The sequence below is a fragment of the Pteropus medius genome, unplaced genomic scaffold, assembly GCF_902729225.1.
Source record: "Pteropus medius unplaced genomic scaffold, Ma_sr-lr_union100, whole genome shotgun sequence".
Taxonomy (NCBI): Eukaryota; Metazoa; Chordata; class Mammalia; order Chiroptera; family Pteropodidae; genus Pteropus; species Pteropus medius.
The window spans coordinates 899,774-919,966 of NW_024346062.1; the positions used below are offsets into that span (position 1 = coordinate 899,774).

A 20,193-nucleotide genomic window follows, 5' to 3' on the forward strand; every position below is an offset into this window, starting at 1 on the left:
TATAGAAGCTTTTTTTTTTTAATGTGAAAGCAACATATTATTCATTTTAATCGTGACCCTGTCTAAGAACATTTTTGGTACGCAATGCTCCTTATTTACGTTTAGGCGTCACTTAAAACAGGTTCATCAGAAAATCCAGAACGCTTTGTATGATTTCTTTGGAAGAGAACAGCAAAAATTATTTAGAAAAATATTGACAGGAAGCTTTCAAATCTCTAAAATAGAAAAAGCTCAATTCAACGAAATTAAATACCTTAGAAATTGAATCTACCACAGCTACAAATGCAATACCACAAATGTGGGTAATGCCGATGTAGAGAATTTAATTCTCTATATCCTTGAAGAAAAGGAATAGTACATGTACAATGACGTAGGAATACTACAATATTTAGTTCCCATAACAGCAAGGTAGAAAATATCTAACACATTACAATTAGAAATGCCAGAACAATTTCCAATTTTCAACCCGCCCCCCCCCCCAAAAAGCTTTTATATAAAGTAATAGTTATTTTAGAACCTCCCACTGCTTGACAAAATTAATCTCAGGAAGGTCAACTTACCAACTCTATTACTTCTACATTTCGCACTGATGGGTCAGGCGCCACCTCTGGCCAATTAGATAATTCCAGGTACCCAGTGGCTTTAGTGTTCAGAGTATGAGATAAAGTGCCAAGCTGGAAATGATCTCTATCTATTAAAATAGAGGAAAATATAAAATAAACAATATGAGCTGTATATAATATAGAACAATCCTAATCAGAGCTCAAGGTAATTGGCATATTACCTAAAATGTCAAGGAATAAATATAAACTAGGAGGCTCTTCATAGGTCAAAAAACTGATTTCAGTCCATAGATTACAATAATCTCCCCCATAACGGTCAATAAAAAAACTAATCGGTCAGTGTGTTTAGAGGTGTTGCTCTGAAATGCAGCTTCTCTAAAAATTACTTTGCTGTGAATATTAAGACTGACAGCACAGTTAAACAATCCATATACACGTCTTTGCACAAACACACCCAGAATTTTAACAGTTTTTCTATAAAACTGAACTACTTTTCATCACTTTACAACAATTAAATAAGAAACAATATGAAAACCAAGGTATATAATCATCTGATTCCAACTTGTAATGGCTACTTGTGAAACTGATAAATAAATTACTCTTTTTTTAAAGATGGGAAATAAGAGTCAATGTCCAGCTTTGAAAAACAAATTTAAATATAAAAGAATATTTTTATGGAATAATTATTCCTACAAAAGTTTGTTAGTATACATAAAACATTTAATTAATAACAACTCACTATTAAAGTGAATTATATTCCTTATTAAATAAAGCTATCTATTTAAAATAGAAATGAAGTTGATGTCTACAAGAACACAGCTTTTGTCTGTTGTTCAGCTAAACTGTTTAGTAAGAATAAAAATCAAATCAGAACACTGAGATTATTTAAGTAAGGTCTATAGAAATATAAACTTTACCTAATATAAAGCTTGCTCTGCAGAACAGATGAATGACTAGAAAGCACATTGTTCTTATATATGCTAATCATTTATATTTCCTAAGAGATAAATCTTAAACACATTAGAAACAGGACATCCTGTCATAATTTTTTAGATAACATATATTGTGTGGTTATATTCTAATAAGAATACCTTTATAAGGAGACTCAAGCAGTGGTGCAGGTTTTTGTGCTAGGAATATTTTTTTGGCATATTTACTTAAAGCTCCACTCTTTTCATTCGGAACAATAAGCTGCCTAATAAATCTTGTACGGTCTCTGATGTCGTAGTTTTGATCATACTTGCCGAGATTTAATATGTACTGGGTAAGCAATTTTGTCTGTTGGAAAAAAAAAAGAACAAGATGAGAATACAGTTATTTATGATTATTGATAACTCTGGATAAACATATTTAAAGAGGTAATAAAAATGAATGGTTATGTCAAACAAATGTTGTTCCATAGGGAATATGCATTTCTAACACTGCAAATGGAATTTTGAAGCCAAAGCACATGTCCTCTTCGGTATTGGGGAGGTGAATGCTGAGTACTGAGAAGCAGCCATGTGCTAGATTATTAAACTGCTGAAGTGGAAAGAAAGGCATCATTAAAAAAATAATCATATATGGCAAACCCGCTGAAGGGTCTACGTGAGAATAATGAATGTGGAAATACAACTAAAAACATGGCACTCAAAACTTAATCGGAAAAATATGCAGGACATCAAAACATCAGAGAGTATTAGGGGGCTGGCAAACTGCTTCTCCTGAGGTGTGTTTTATGAAGAGATACTGTCCCTGGCATAAGTAGTGTCTGCACTCTGACTGCACTCAGTTACTTTACCCTGAATTATGACCCATTAAAGCAGACACATGAATCACTGAACTGGATTACTGCAAATTATTTGCAGTGCATTTAGCTGTTACTTTTTCATAAAAGCAAGCTGCTGATGCCCTCTAAAAACTAGGATAAAAGACTCCTTCTATTTTTTTCTTCATGCTGCTTACAGCCGCTAGTAATACTGGTCATTTATTTATTTAGGTAAGGGAACAACTTATTATAGTAGCTTTTACACTGTAATAAGATTCCTAAGTCAATTTTTGAATGTACTACATTAACATATATTGAGATAATTTTAATATTACACCAAAATTGAAATGTTAACAGAATAGCTTTGTATTTTAAACTCCAGTTATTTTGTTGAAAAGCACAGTTTTAATTTAGAAGGTTACACCCAAACGCAACTATAAATTAAACGGGATTCATAATACATGGAAAAAATAAACATCTACATTAGAACATTTTACAGATATTAAAAACAGATAAAGATATAAAATTAATCAAGTCAGGCAGAGCTAAAGACAGTTCTAGAACAATAACTCAAAGTACAAAAATGGTGTGGTAAACACCTTTACAATAATAATTGGTTGAGACAACTGATTTGGATAAAAAACAACCTTCTTTCAGTAACAATGTATTTAAAAAGCATTAACCTAGTTTTAATAAAGTAGAACTATAAAAAATACAAGTGAAAATATTAAAAGCTATTATGAATTTTAACACCAATTGCTATTCACTAATTATTAGACCATGCTGGTTCAACTGCTGATGAGAATAATTCTATGATCTATTTTTAAAGATAACAATTAGCAAAATGTTCACCAAATGAGGAATACAGCTCAAAAGGATGTAAAATATACTAAACTGTAATTAACTTCCTGGGATAACCAGAGAAAACTAATGGGTAAGTGTCTAATCATTAGTTTTCTCAAATACAGAGTGGGAATTTACAACTAGGTTAACTCTAAAGTTCATTTGAGTGTTGAGATTTAGAATGTACAATTAAAATAAATCAGAGAAAGAAACTAAGTCTGTTCACTACAATGATTTTTTTGAGCTAGTGTAATGATACATTTGTTTATATTTCAGATTCTTGGAATTAATTTTTAGGAACAAACTATTTTGATAGATTAACACACAATCATTGAGAGTGAGCTAGGAAACTTTAAGTAATTACATAATTTTAAAAAATGTTTATTGACTGTAAAACTTGATTTACTACATTGGTGGGCTTATAAAACAGTTTTATAAAAATGTATTTTCATAAATAAAATTCTTTCTAAAAGATAAAACCATATCCATGTACAATGATGCATTGAAAACATAAGCAGAATATCATTTACATTCATATACTTTAATCATTTTCTTAGCTGTATCTATCTCTAATACCAAGTCATTGGTTATTTCTCTGAGGAACATATTTTTAAATTATCTTATTATTTTGAAAATTTTTAAACAAAAATAAGGTTACCTACAATCTTCTTCAAAATTGAATTTTATGATCAATAATTATGATATTATTGACATTTTCAACATACTCTTCCTATAAACCATAATATTTTTAATAGAGAAAACACTCTTTTTACAGTATTGGACAATCTGATATGTAGAGAAAATTCCATTGAATGAAGGATATTCTCAATGCTTTATTTTGTGTTAACATTTGTAAGTATTTCAAGCCTAGATATTTAACTTTACCCCTTTATTCAATGAAACTTTTTTGATAATTATTTTTATGAAATAAAACTTACATATAATTCTTTGTTCATACTTTTAAAATAAATTCAAATTTAGATACTGCAAAATCAATTGTCTTCTCAATGTCATTTCATTCTAATACAAAATATAAACATTCAATTAAAAACAGAAGCTCCATCAAAAAAGTCTTCATGGTAATTGAGCTACTGCAAAAGACAGAACTTCTAGAATAAATCTTGAGCTCTTAACAGTTAATTTGTTCAGTTCTTTCCTTGCTTATAGAGATAATTTCAATGACTCCCTGTTTGCAAGATTTGTTTCCAAGAATTGCTATTTCCTAAAATTTTCAAAAACTGAAGGTTTAGGCACTCTATTTGGTGAACACTTTAAAGACTGATAGACGGTCATGGGTATGGGGAGCACGGCATAGGGAATGCAGTCAGCATTAATGTGGCTAGGTGGAGAGCCAGAGGAGCGAAAGACCAATGAGGGGGATTGTTTTATAAACTACATAATGTCTAACCAATGTACTATATAACTGAAACTAATAATAATAAAAAAAGATTTCCAAATGATTTTGAATTAAAATATAACATTATAGTACAAAGTTTCTTTACTCTCACCCACCACCCCTTCCTTGCCCATTCCCCAACCTCACCAGAGAAAAGCCAATTAGGACACTTAGGTCAATTTACAAAGCAGTTTTTCACAAAATCACATTTCTAATCTGCTGGTAACATGCAGCAGAGAGTTGCATACCAGAGTGCATGCTGTCACGATGAAGTATGTTTCTTCAACATTAGCTTCATCAGAAGAATTCTGTAGTTCAGTTAAACCATTCATATCAAATATCAGTAAATTTGACCATTACACTTTTACTTCAGTTGGTAGAACAAGTAGAATTAGTTTGCATGCACTACAACCAATTCCCAAAATATTTCTCCTCCATAGTTTTCTGAATAAGAACACTGACTTTACCATGACAACATCCTTTCAGCAAAAGTAAGTAATTTGATCTTCTATGTTGGGCTTTTAAACTTAAAATAGCATTTATGGCACTTTTGACAGAATAAACTTACAAAAGCTTTATTTTAACTCCAGTTATAGCATTGACTGAACATATGCACAAAAGCTTTGAGTGAAAAAAAGTCGAACTACTATTGGGATTAATTGATTTTCTATTTAAAAATCTGTGTTGTTGAAGTCCTTTTTCTGCTAATGGAGCCAATACATAACTGTTATTGCTTCATTTTTCATATGTGCAGAAGAAAACTTTGCAATAAAAATGACCAAATTAATTTAAGTTATTTGATCTAAATGAGATCATGTTTCACAGAAACAGATGTAAACATCTATACCTATATATGTCATTTGAAACACAATCCTTTAAAAATAACTCCTAACTTTTAAAATAGATGCTGATACTTTTTTAGCAGATTTGTCGTGTCTTCTGGTTGTGATGTGGTCAGTGGTATCATTACAACTCTCACGGTGGATGGTAAATGTTGATAAACATTTTGTACACGTTAAGTACTGGCAGAGAAATTCAGAACTTCATTCTTTATTAAATATACACTTTCATTTTTGAGAATTCATTGTTGCTTGGCTTTTAACAACAACAAAAAAGAACTGCCAAATAATAAGATAAATAGGTTTTTAGATTTACACCACACAATAAATGACAAAACTACCGCAGCGAGAGCGCTGTGACCACTTTCTTTGCTGATCTATATAGCAGGACTGTTCTGTCTCTAGCTCCTGGACATATTTCACCAAACTCAATCTCTAATTTCCCATGTTTTCTTCTGACTCCATCCAATAACAGCTGAGAGCTCCATGCTTCACACAGGCTATGGCACACCTTGCTGGTACATCAAGTTGCCAAAGGATAAAACACTTAAACACTCATCTCACCACCACTGGAAAAGTGAAGGACTTAGCTTCTCCCCACTTCCTTGTCAGAGCACACTTTGCTTTGTCAGCACATATCCTGCATGCTGCTTTACCAGGGAGGAGTTATGCTGCATCAAATAAAGTTCGGAAAAAGACAAAGTCTTTCCAATTCAAATGTTTTACATACTAAAATGAAATTTCTGTTCACTGCTTTTGTGTCCTTCATGCCACTAGACAAAACCACAGTAGTGGTTACGTGGAGGTCTACAACTTACACTGTCTTATTTTAAAGTAATTATTAATGATACTACTTTATTAAAAATGAACATTTTGGGACAAATCCTAAACTGGATGGGACAATGAGATAACTGACATAAATTAGATCTGTTCTGGGAAACAGTTATGGAGAAAGTAGACAATGATCAAGTAAACAATCATGGTATTTTTAATATGACCAAAGGCTCAACCCAAAACCAGATCAGATATTATACAGTACTTTAAAACAGGTTTTATTCATAAAATTATGCGAGAATACAATGTACCCTCAATAACAGAAATATTCAATATCTTATATATAGCTATTTAGTAAATTTTTATTTCAGATTAATTTTCCTGCTTAGATTTAAGGAATCATTACTGATACCAACTAATAGCTAATGGTATCCAGAGACTTTTTATACCAATTACATTTTCTTCAGATTGACCTTAAGTCACTATGACACAGAAAAAATGAATTTTGGGGAATGCTATAAAAATTAATTAATTATATAAAAAAAACTTCTCGAAATACCGGCAACATATTTTTACCTACAATAGCTTTTCTCAAATATTTAATGTCATCACAAAACAGTAAAAAAGGTCTCTTAAAGTCCTAAAATCAGCTTAGATATACTACTTGTTTAAGGAATACAAAAAAGTACACAGAATTCAGCATTTAGCATAGCAAAGATTAATACTGGTTCCACATAGTTATTTTTAAAAAGAAGGATATTGGCAAATGTGTTTGGTAAATGAAGAAAAGCTACATAGAATAATCTTAACCTATACCAGAGGCAAATCTAAGCAATACTAACTAGTAATCAACTTCATCATTTCATGAGTAAGTGGAATTCTTTATGTGATCTGGATGTAATTTAGTAAACTCAATAGTAGCCAAATTTTTGTCAACTTGGTAAGTTTTCTGTAAATTCTTCCTTTATATGTCATATTTACTTGAGCTTTTTAGTGCCAAGAAAACATATGCAAGAAAGGGTTGAGCTGTCACTGCACAGAGCCCGAGTCCCTTTTGCTAAGTCATGTTAAAGGGCTGGGGACGGGGATAAATTCCTCCCAAGACCCGATCCACAAGGCAAGAGAGAATTTGCTTTTAACTTCAGGGAGGATCCCCACAACATCAGTGTGATTTATAAAATGTCTTACTAAGAATCAAAAAGTCTGGAAAGTGATACAAGAAAATACAAGTACTAAGGATATTCAATGAAGCATTTTCTCTTCTAATAGCTGAAAAGTAGAAACTTAACCATCTCAAAGAAAATAACACAAGTAATTAAAACAAATAAGCTATATTTACACATCAATAATTTTAAAACATGGTATTAAGAGAAAAAGTAAAATTTGTAAGTATACACAAAGTGTAATATTGTCTACTTATGCAAAATTTCAAAACCCATAATAACATACATTATATATGGGTAGTCAGGTAATAAAATATAAAACATGCATGATTGAAACACACCACCAAATATGACAGTGACTACCAATGGAGAAGAAACAAAGGTGCACATGGGAACTCGAGGTTTTACCTCTATCTATTGCAAAAATTAAATAAATAAATAAATATGGCAAAACATTGACAATCTTAGTAGTAGACTGTGTGTGTATTCTATTTTGTACTTTTCTATAGGTTCACATTATTTCATAATTAAAAATAAAAACACAAGCTACTTTAAGTAAAACATTCGCTCATATTACTTGTACTACATTTAAAAGATGACATACTATTAGAGGTAGTTTAAAAACGAATGAACTCTTTATTCATTTATTTTTAACTGTTATTAGTCAGTTTAATCAAATATCCTAGCTTTCCGTCTCAGACCTCAGTAGACTATTTCAAGGAAGCCATGCTAAATCTTTATACTATGTCTTAAGAGCTGAAGAGTTGTAGCAAATTTAATTAGTTTCGAAGTCCTTTAACTTTCCCCCATAAAACAATGAAATTACTCTCCTTACGAGAGTACTCTAATTGTTTTCTACTTTTGATATTTATATTTCAAACATTTTTCTTCATAAACTATCAAAAGAGGAATTTCAACACTCTTTTCTCGGTAGAATAAACTCAAATGGAATGTTTTTCCTAACGAGAATAGAGATTCTCAGGAACTGGACTAGTTTCCTTACCTTCTCTAATAAAAATCTAACAGTTGGTTAACAGTGTAAACTAAGGTTACAAAAACAGTAGAGTAACTAGCATGACCTAAGCACTATTATGTACCAGGAAATCCAAGCACTTTACATGGACAGTCTCGTTTAATCTATAACTAGTATGTGAGTGAGGTAGGTATAGTGAGTTCTGTTCTGATTGTTTGGAAAATGCACGTCTGTTCCAATTCAGTTGACATTTTAGAAAATAATTTCGGCATAATGTGAATTTTGTGTTTGCTTGCATGATGTTGTCCACAAGAAAAACCGGGTGAAGGCAGAGAATTGCACCCAGGTGACTGGGCTGTGTAGGAATAATGAAACATCCCCACCTCAAACATCAGCCTCAGATCACCACATGTGTTATGGGCCATATTCAGCCACATTTGGTGGTACAACTCTCCATGCAATTTCAGATTAACCATTCTTCCACTCCTTAATGCAAATACAACCTTTTCAACACCCATTCCCACAAGCAAACATCAGGCCTTTTGCAAGGTAAAGAGGTATTCTCATTACAGTATTTATGTGTTTCTTAGGGGTTCTTTTTAGGGTTTTTTTTCTTTTTAATGTGTCACCAATGAATTTTTTAAATATTGTGCCCCTCGCTCCATTTTTCCAACAATCCTTCTGGTTTTTATTGTGCAATTTCATAAAACACAATGATTTTTAGGAATACACATGTTGCAATATAAAGAACTGACTGTATTATTATGATTTCCATTTTACAGATGAGGAAACTAAATCTTGGACAGGTTATACGATTTGTCCTAAATCACATTGCTAGTAAGTGGCAAAACAGGATCTGAAGCGACAGTCCAACGTGAGAGGCTGCACTCTTAATCACTAACTGCCAGGAACTGATATCAAACAATTCTATGCTAGCTATCACACACAGTGAAACTGCTTTCCAAATACAGACCTCCATCTGAAAGAACCCAGAATCAGAAAATTAAAGAAGCTTAGAGAAGTTTGTGTAAATAGTCTTAAAATGTTAATAGTTAAAAAAAAAAAAACACACAACAAGAAACAGCTCTATAGCTCTATAAGCCCCCCAAATATTACAGTGTTAAAGAATATATAATATTAAAGATAAACAAGATATTGATGTTTCAGGTACTGTATTTTTCAGTTCCAGAACTTCCATTTGACTCTTTTTTTATAGTTTCTATTTCTCTGTTGGGATTTCTTATCTTTTCATTCATTTTGAGTAATTTTTCTTTATATCATCAACCACAATTACAAAACTGCTTCAAAATGTTTGCTTGCAAATTTCAATATCCGAGTCATGTCAGGGTTGGTTTCTGTGTTGTTGTTTTTTTTCCCTTGAAAATTGATCACATTTCCCTAGTCTTCTTTTTTATTGTGGTAAAATATATGTAAAATATACCCTTTTAACTATTATTAAGTGTGTAGTTCAGTGGCATTAAGTACATTCAAAGTGTTGTGTAACCATTGCCATCATCCATCTCCAAAATTTTTATTTTGGAACTCTATATCCATTAAACAATAGCTCCCCATTCTGGTACTTCTTATGAAGAGTAGTTTTGGATTGTATCTTGGGTGTTATGAATGTTAAATTACAGAGACCTTGGACATTGTTATACTCTTTGGATGAGTACTGTTTAGCTGACGATTAACTTGGTCAGATTTAAAGTGAAATCTCTGTCTCTTTGGCACAGTTCAAATTTCAGTTTGGTTCCTTTATTCTTAGGTGTGCTGCTCTGAATCCACCCCACACAGGTGCGGTTCACGAGTCACCCAGAGACTTAGCTTTTAAGTTATTCACAGATTTTGAGGCTCTCCCCATTCTGGCTCTCTCCTTTTTAGAATTCCTCCCTAACTTTCCAATATCTGCAGTTTTCCCTCTACTCCTTCAGGCCAGAAGGACTTTGGGTTTCCTTTTGGAGTTTTAGCCTCTGTGCGTAGTGCCAACTGTAGTGTGTCCTCAGGATAAAAGACATAAAAGTGGGGAAATTTACTCTGTGCCAACTCCTTCTTCTAAGTGTCAATTCCTGTCCAGAATCTTCCCGCTTTTCTTTACTCTTCTGTGACCTGAGGCAGTTATTTTTTTATACTTTTCCAAAATTTATAGTTGTTATCTATGAGAAGGTCAGTCCAGTAGGAGCTAACTCAACCATGCTGAAAACGGACTGTTGACTAATTTTTAAATTCTTTTTTATATCAGGTAAAAATATTTTGCAGTATTAAAGAAGTTTATTAAATTATTCCTTAAGGATACAAATGAACACAAGTTCTACATCTTATAAAAATCAACTTAAACATTCCCTACAACTAAATAATTCAATAAAAATTCTGTGAATGCTCACTGAGGTATCTAGACCAAAAGGAATTTAGATCTACAAATAAATATCAGGACTTCATGGCAAACCAGTCTCTGTAGACTGTGACTTGGTCTCCCTATTTCAGTTTTAAAGATGACTAAAGTAAATAAGCACAGAACTCATTTTTTTTACAAAAAGGTGAAAGCAATCATTTTAGTCTGTTTCATATTTAGTGGGGATGGACCATACAACTTAAAAATGCTGTCAAGTTGATGGTGTAAAAAATCATTCTTTAATGCTAGTTTTCATTTATAAATTCTCTTAAACTCCCTTTCTTGAGAAATGAGAAACTGGAGAACAGAGCATAAACCTACAGACACCTTCATTCATCTACTTTCATATTTAATCACTTAAAAACAGTGAGTTATATAAAAATATATATGAAAATTTGGCATATTTTCTAAACATCATTCTGTTTTCACCAGCTAGTGGCGAAGTCTATCATGGTTATCTAGAAGTATCATTCTAAAATATATAATAGAACACTTCAGACGCTGAGCTTTAAAACTTCATTAATACAGTTCAAGAAAAAAATGTGAGTGCAAACTATGTTGTCTTCAAATTCACTAATAAAAAGATATGGAATATATTCTGTAATTTCTGAACAAAGAGTACTACATTTCATAACTGGCTCCTTAAGAAGAGGGCCAAACACTACCTTCGGTTTTGATTAACATACTTATTTTGTATTACTTTTCTTTTATAATAATCTATAAGTAAGATATCTTTAGATTAGCCAAACCAGGCAGAAAGTCATAACAATCACAATATTTTAGATGTCACCTTGACTTTCACGATATTGTATGGTTTTAGTGAACACAGGACACGCCAGGCTAAAACAGTGTTTTTATCAATAAAGAAGAAACTCAACAGAAAACATGTTTCCTTTCTTTTACTAGTTTTTAAAAAGTAACTCATTACATAAAGAGATCCACATGACATCTGGAAATGATTAACTGATTTCTTTCAAAGACTGACTTAAAATGTAAAGATAAAATCTAAATCATGGAAAGAGAATATCTGCAATTAATTGGTAATAATCTTGTACACCTATCAGCAAAAGCTATAATAACACAATTCATATCACGAGTGGGGATGAAGACAATCCCAAACATACAGAAATTAATCTGAGGAGTCAACCAGAGGATTCTGAATGGCCAACATCAGAGTTTACTAGAGAATGAGTATGGGTAGGCAGAGAAGGCAGATAGAGAAGAAGACACATATAGAGACACACGCAGCAAATACAAAAAGAGAAAATGAACACAGACAGGAGAGGATGACAGACACAGACATGAGACTGTGGTGGTAGTAATGTGTGGTATGTGTGCATGTGTGAAGGGGTGAAGGATGTTAGAAAGATACATAGGCAGAAAGTTTTGAAGAAAGAGGGGGACAAAAACAGAGACAAAGGGAAAGAGAGGAAAAAACCCACAGAAGCAAAGCAAGACTCAGACAGGAAAAATTAGGGGGAGATATAGACAGGACATGGAGCATAAAGCCTACTAAGAAGTCTTGCTAAAAATGAGCAAGAATTCTTTTCCAGTCTCACTGATCAGGTTAAGTCCTCCACTCATGGAAAATAGCAATTTAGATATAGGAAGAAAGATGGTAGAGTCTCTATTTTATACATAGAAGATTTTATGTATTTAATACAAAGAGATGATTCCTCTTACTAACAGTTCCTCAAAGAGTAAACTGATTTGAAAAATGAATATTCTAAATCGCAACCTGGCAAATTATACCACTATTGAAAAACATTTACTGGTTTCCCCTGCATCTGTAAGACAAGGGCCACAGCACTTGCCATTCCACATCCTAGCCTTGCCTGCCTCTCCATGCTTAGCTATAAGTGTGCTCAAAGTACCAAGTTGTTTCATGACTCTGACCCTCTGCTCTCCTCTTTCCTTATTCTGTATAGTAAACCATTCCTTACAGCCCTCAGTCAGGAGTCTATCTTTATGAGACTTTCTCTGACCTCTCTCCTCCTTCTACTTCAGATTTTCAATCAATAACTTTCTCCTCTGGAGTTCCACTGTACTTCTATTATAGCACTTACCACATACTATTTCATTTTTCATGTGTTTCTCCCCTACTAGACTAGAATGTCACCTCTTTGTACCACTTAAAGAAATAGGCACTTGTCTACGGCCATGCTACCCCGAACAAGCCTAATTCCGTCTGATCTCGGAAGCTAAGCAGGGTCGGGCCTGGTTAGTATTTGGATGGGAGACCAGCTAGGAAGACCGGATGCTGCAGGCATAAAAAAAATTAAAAAATAAGGGATTGTAAGCTGACAAGGTCCTTGCAATCTGTGAGGTCAACCAAGGGTTGTCTCGCCTAAAAAAAAAAAAAAAGAAAGAAATAGGCACCTAGTAATTATTGAATGGAGGAATCCATGAACAGGACTTAGCTGCTTTTGCTTTATCAGAGTAAAGAAGAAAGTAGCCCACCAGCAGTATGGAAAACAGTATGGAGCTTCCTCAAAAAACTAAGAATTGATCTACCATATGATCCAGCAATCCCTCTGCTGGGTATTTACCCCTAAAGACTTGAAAACTCATATTTGAAAAGATATTTGCACACCGATGTTCATAGCAGCATTATTCACAGTGGCCAGGACATGGAAGCAACCAAAGTGTCCTACGATAGATGACTGGCTAAAGAAGCTGTGGTACATATATACAATGGAATATTACTCAGCCATAAGTAGAGATGAAATACTGCCATTTGCGACGACGTGGATGGACCTCGAGATAATCATGCTAGGTTAAATAAGCCAGACAGAGAAAGTTGAAAATCACATGATATCACATATATGTGGGATATAAACCTAAAAGCAACAAATGAACAGGACAGAGACTCATGGACATGGACTATAGATTAGTGGTTACCAGAGCATGGTGGGGAAGTGGTGAGAGGGAGCAGGTAGATGGAGTAAAAGAGGTCAAATATGTGGTAACAGAAAGAAATCTAACAATGGGAGGGGAACACACAATGCAATATATATGTGCCTTACTGTTAAATTGTACACCTGAAACTTCCTGGACTTCATTAACCAATGTCACTAAATAAATAAATACATAAATAAAATAAAAAATTTTAAAATAAGAAGAAAGTAGGTATCATATAGATAGACTAAGGATTAGCCTCTTACCTGTTTAGAATTGGTTAAATACAATTTTGCTCCCAGATTTAAAATCTGCAGCTTCACCAGATCATCTTCACTTGTGAAGTTTTTAGCCATCTTCCTCAAAACATCAGGGGCAATTTTAGGAACTCGTTCACAGTTTTCTCCAGTTAGCCAAAGAATACTTGCTCTAGCCACAGGAACCTAATATTAGAAGCAGATTATATGATTATATAAAAAGATAATTATACTCTCCTTCATATTAGCATAGAAAATGCTTCAAATTTTATCAGTGTTAGATCTATCCATTCATTTAATGTATATCCAGAAAATATTCCTTCATTTATAGATTTTCTTTAGTTATCAAAAAATAAACACCCAAGACATCTCATTAAAACTGATTTCAGGGATAATGCCTTAGTAAAGATGCACAGAGGAAAAAGTCATTGGTCTAGAATCTCAATTCTATCAAAGATCTGCAAATTCTTGGGCCAAATCTGGCTGGGCACACCTATTTCTTTTTGTATATTACTGTTGCTGCTTTTGTGCTACAATAGCAGAGATGAGTAGCTGCAAGAAAGACCATAAGGCTGAAAATATTTACTAGCTAGCAGTTTTCAGAAGTTTGCCAACCTCTGCTCTACAGCACTGATTCCCAAACCTCAATGTCCACGAAAATCATCTAGGGTTCTTATTGAAACCGCAGGGTTCTGGTATAGCTCCAAGATAGCAGTGGTGGGGCCTAGGAATTCATATTTTATGAAGTATCACAGATGATTCCTGAAGACAGGTGGTTGGCAAACTACATTTTGAGAATCATGGACAGTATAGAAAAAAGTACAGATTTACTAAAGACTAGGATTCCAAATCTGTTATGTTCTCTATGTATTTGCATCTACAGCACTGGAAACCTGTAAAATTGACAAGATCAAGGCCTACTTATAAACTCATGAATCCTGGTCTATTACATGGTCATCAACAAAAGAAATAGGGATAAGATAAATTTGTCCAATATTGCATTTTGGCATTACATATGTTTTAATAATGTACATTCCAATATAATTTGTTTCTTAAAAATAACTGCTTTGCTACAAATTGGAAACCTTCCATTGGCACCATTAAGACCATCGTTTTAGAGTATGTACATTAGTTTTATTACTATCTGTTTATGTGTATCATCCCCTACTCCAAAAGGAATTTGAAGGAGTATATAAATTAGTTTCTGTGAACATTTTCACCAAGTATAGAGAATTTGCTTTTTATAATAAATGAAAAGGCCAATGACTATCATTAACAGGTAGCATCACAAGAAGAGATAACACTTTTTCTATGAAATCCTTCTTCAATTTAAATAAAGTTCTAATATTTTCATTACTGTTTCACAGCTATATATATGATTGTTAAAGAAGAGAGTGAGAATAAGGACTTCTGCACAGTTAAAATTTTATCACAATATCCACCATCTCAAAAACATCTAATTTATGAAATAATATAAAATTATTAAGACATCCCTAAGTTGGGTCTCTCACCAGACAGAGAATGAGGTCATCAAAAAAGCTTTAAAAATCAGTGTATATTTTCCAATATGGTAACAGCACTATCTTTAAATTAATATTAGAATAAGTTTAGTAAGAGAGAAGAAATCAACATACTTATATAATAAGTATTAGTACTATGTATAAGTAGTAAGTACAATACTAAATGCTATTACAAATCCATACATGCAATATGATAAAACTGATATCCTTACTGTATGTCTACTGATTTCTGGGAAGAAAGGGGTTATTTCTCATGTTCCAAAGGTTACACTGCATTAAGACCTTACTCCCAATCTATTATTTTAAATTGGGCTAAAGAAGAGTAATTGAGTGGTAGATTAAATTTTCCAGTATGAAGCAATTCAAGTTGCCTGCCACAAAGGTACCTCTAAATAAGAATATATGGGCAACTTTGGATTTCAGTTATGCTAGATTTATTTTTCTTAAATATTTTATTATATAGTGCTACTACAAAAATTAGAAATCTATGACATATGACAATCTATTACCCACTTTAAGTAATTTTCTCTGGTAACACATTTATAATTCTATTTTTGCAATTAAAATGACAATACCAAAAAGTTTGAAGAGATTATTTCTATTCTTTTTAATTAAAATACTAAGATTAAAATAACAATATTTAAATACTACACATTCATAGTACATTTAAAATACAACTCTTTGGGGGAAAAAATCAGTAAATTCTAATGCTCACAATGAAAATCTCAAGATGGTAGAGGTGCTGGGGGGCAGGATAATATTCAGGTGTTCTAGGACTGAGGTAACACAACTGTCAAGTAAACATCTGAAAACTTAGATAACTTCTCCACAGAAGAAATAATATCAATATAAGTATATTTATTCCCAACTTTGAGTGATGGCATTTTGTTAAAAAGCTTGGGAAACTGACAAACCCAATGTTTTTGTGCATTTGGCTAGAATCAGAATCCTAAGATTTTCGGATTCCAGCCCTTCCCTTCTCTCTCAACTAAGTTATAGGACTCTCATTTGCACACCACTGATACTATGAATCCATAGCCACTACAAAGATTTGAGGCAAGTGACAAAACAGTAGTAAGAAAAATTGTCATTTTTTGTTCTCTATGGTCTTTCCAACCACAGAATATACAGAAACACTAAAATAAAACCACACTAATAACACACGTGTATGCAGATGACATAATACTTTCATTACGAACCTCTGCTTTTCAATATTTTCAAAGACGAACTGGATTGTAAATAATTTTGCCTGATTCTTTGCTCTAAATGCCCTGAGCAAGTGGTTAAGTGCACTTTTTAAACCTTCTACCACAAAGCAGTTCCCACTGCCATTTTAACCCATTAACTTGGCTGAAAAAAAAAACAAATAATGATTCCTAGCTGACCACAGCAGTTAAGAAAGACATCTAGAAAGATTTTACAGATCACTCTGTGAACGGTATAATTTAAAAGCTATTGTGTTTCAACAGGGTAAAGTAAATCCTGCAAAAACGTCAATTTTATTTATTGAAATTTTTCCAAGGCAAAATCAGTAGATATCTAAACAAACCACATACAAACAGCAAATCAGATCCAATACTCTGTATCTGGACTCAATAAAACTTAAAACTTAATTAAGTTCAGGTCGCAGGGCAAGTATAGTTAACTTGTGAAATGGTAGGTGTTCAGTGAGGCACTTGGGCAAGGAGTACAGAACGTGTTGTTTTGAATATCACTCAGCAGTCTTTACAGAATAACATCCTTCAACTGTTCTTTATGACATGGAATCCTCGTCTTCCCATTAAACATTATGTGAAACCCTTTTAGAAAAATCCTCAGGTAGTATGCATCTTATTTTGGAAGAATTTTGTTCCAAAAGCAGTACTGACTACAAATGAAAACTACTACAAAGGATAAAATATTCACAATCGGCACATGTAAGCTGACTGAGCTACTGACATAAATCTATTCGATTTGAGTAAATTTCAAAAGTAGAATTAACTTAAATTTTAGTTTTCATATTTTCAAACTATGACACTTACTAAATAACAAATGTAATGAAAGTCCTGAATACAAAAAATTTATGTTTCCTTTTTAAAAAAATCACATAGCTAATATCTATTGAGCCCTTACCATGTGCCTGGCACTGTTTTTAAGTACTTTATATGTTTTCTCAGTTAATTATCACAAAAGCCCTAGAAAGTAGGCTCTACCATTATCCCCCACTTGATCTATGAGGAAACGGGGGCACAAAAGGGTTAAGAAATTTGTCCAGCACCTCGTAACTTGTTAATGGTTGAACTGAAAGTGACTCCAAGTCTGAATCCAGAGTTCACCATGGCCACTGGGCATTGACAAAAAAAGTGTGTGCTATACTAGGAAAAATACCAGCCAGCAAGGTAAGATTCTGGTCATGTATATTACGTATATCGTGGAAACCATCAATTTCACCTCACTGAACCTTATTTACATAATAATCAAATAAAGGATTACTCCTTTGCCTGTTCTTCTGCCACACTGTGCAGTGGCTTCCTGCCGCTTCCCCTAGAGCCAGCCTTTTCAGGCCAGGTTTAGGCCTTCCTCTTGTCTACTCCTGCACCCATGCATGGGGGGCATTTTCTCACTTCTTTTCACCTAATTTTATGGATAAGTAAGGTGGCCGGGGTGGGAAGAGGTCTATCACTTCTGTTCCCCCTCCTCTCAGGGGGTAGATGAGACCAGGATTCTGCCCTGATAAAGTGGCTTAAGCACTGAGGAAAAACATGCTCAATTTTGTCCTCTTGTCCTCTGACACTAGTCAGATTGGCTCTATCTAAAATTGCAGTGGTTTAAGATACCAACTCTGGATTTAGGGTGAAAGAGGCAGAGATTCAAGAAGAAACAGCTCTCATTTAAGGCTCTCAGGCTAAACCTCCCATTTTAGAATCATTAGTCTACATCTAAGAGTCTTCAGATACTTGATAAGATTAATAAAGCTCTGCTTTCTTTTCCATGTGGCTATTGTTCTTACGTGAATAATTCTCTTAACTGTTTGGATCAGAGATTCTGGGGATTCAATCACTCCCCTTTCCTGATTTTGAGGCTACTGTCATTACTTTCTTCTGGAGTAACCTGTGCCTCTAAGCCCTGACCATTTTTAGGGTTCTGCATCACACACTGTCTTGCCATGTCTCACTTCAAGCAGTTCAGCTTCCTCAAATAATGTAAATAGTAACAACTCATCATCACCTTTTCATTCTCCAAAAGTTCAAATTTTTGCTATATAATTGCATATAGTTTTCTTGTAATTATTTTAATCTCTCCTATATCACATTTCCAATTTATCGATTTTTGCTTTCTCTCTTTACCTTATCAGAATCAGGAGGGGTTAACTATTTTATTGTCTTTCCAAAGGACCAGATTTAAGATATATTTATAAATTTCAATTACCTTTTTTTTGGTGTTCTATTTTACAAAATCAACTTCAATCCCTCTTTGGTTTTTATACTTTGCTTCATTGTTCTTTTTCAAATTTCTTAGGACAGGTAAAAATTCTTTTATTTCTGGTCTCTTTACATTAAAAATGGTGGCAGTTATAGCTTTAGCCACATCCCACACATTTTATAATAAAATGTTTTCTTTTTCTGTGTTTCATGGAGTGCTTGCATTTTTTTCATTAAACCTTTTTTTATCTAAAAGTATATTTTTTCTTACTTCATTACTGCTGATATCCTTTTAAATTATTTAATTCTAATTAAAACTTAAATCTTTTGAGTTTTTTTTATGTCCAAGCATGTTCTTGAGTTTCTGTAACTGTTCTGTGGACATACCCATAAAAGTGGGTATTCCCTGTTCAAGAGATATAGGTTTTAGCTATAGGTTTACTAAATCAAGTATTTATTCTATTATTTAATTTCTCTATATCCTTACTTACATCTATATCTTACTTAAAATTTCCTAGGATATCTAATATGAGAGAACTATCCACTAAAGTCACCCCCAAATACTGTATTTTATCATTTCTCCTTGCATTTCCTATAGATTTTTCTCATATATTTAGTTGCCATTTTTTGTGTGTGCATATAGGTTTATTCTTCTTAGTTTCTTTGTAAATTGGCCCTTTTTTCATTTTATGTTCCTTTTTATTTTGTTAAATGCTTTAATTTTAAACCTCACTTCCTTGTTCATGTTCACTTAATATCTTTTCCCCTACCTTCTTATTTTTAACCCTTATCACTTTGGTTATGGTGTTTTAATTTTAAGTGGACTGTAGCTAGCTTTTGTTTTTCACTCCAATGTGAAAGTCTGTCTTTTAATGAGAGAATTCAGTCCATTCATATTTAGGGTACAATATATTTTTTACTCTTCCATCTTTATTATCTTAAAAAAATTATTATTTATTTTACATTTCTGTTTCTTTTCTCTTTGTGAACATGGAATTCCACTAATGGTTATCTTTTGCCAGAAAAACAAACAAACAAAAAAACCAAAACCCCCACAGACTTTGCTATATAGATCTGTAAGAAAATATTTACTTGGCTAATGTTCCAACAACTACTGTAGAGAAAGTTGATGCAATCAAAAATGTCCCTGAGCCTCAAACAGAGATATAGTTAAATACAACACATTTTTCTTCTAAGAAAGTCTGAGGTTTGCCTGATATAGGTCTCATATACTGTTTAGATTTTGTATATAAGCAACTACAGTCACTTGAAAGCCATTAACACTTCTTGTAATTGCCTCTCCCTTTCTAACAAGAACAGAACAAATTTATTAGTACAAGTTTTAACTAAATTTTGGACAAAATGTTTGAGAATAGAGAACTCTACATTGCTATTTCCTTCTCATAATCGAACACATATTTCTCCACCAT

The 20,193-nt window shown here is 33.0% G+C and overlaps 1 protein-coding gene and 1 pseudogene across 2 annotated transcripts in view; one reads left to right on the top strand and one right to left on the bottom strand.

Annotated features, from left to right (window-relative positions):
• The window catches only part of AP3B1 (adaptor related protein complex 3 subunit beta 1), a 212,354-nt gene that overhangs the window by 87,988 nt on the left and 104,173 nt on the right, over positions 1-20,193 (bottom strand). For both annotated transcript variants that reach the window (XM_039874889.1, XM_039874890.1), the window contains exons 15-17: positions 13,852-14,028; positions 1,655-1,841; positions 561-691 (exon numbers count right to left, since the gene is read on the bottom strand). In XM_039874889.1, coding sequence (XP_039730823.1) covers positions 561-691; positions 1,655-1,841; positions 13,852-14,028 — 495 coding nt within the window. The remainder of the gene's footprint in view (positions 1-560; positions 692-1,654; positions 1,842-13,851; positions 14,029-20,193) is intronic.
• On the top strand, positions 12,838-12,956 carry LOC120612668 (uncharacterized; annotated as a pseudogene).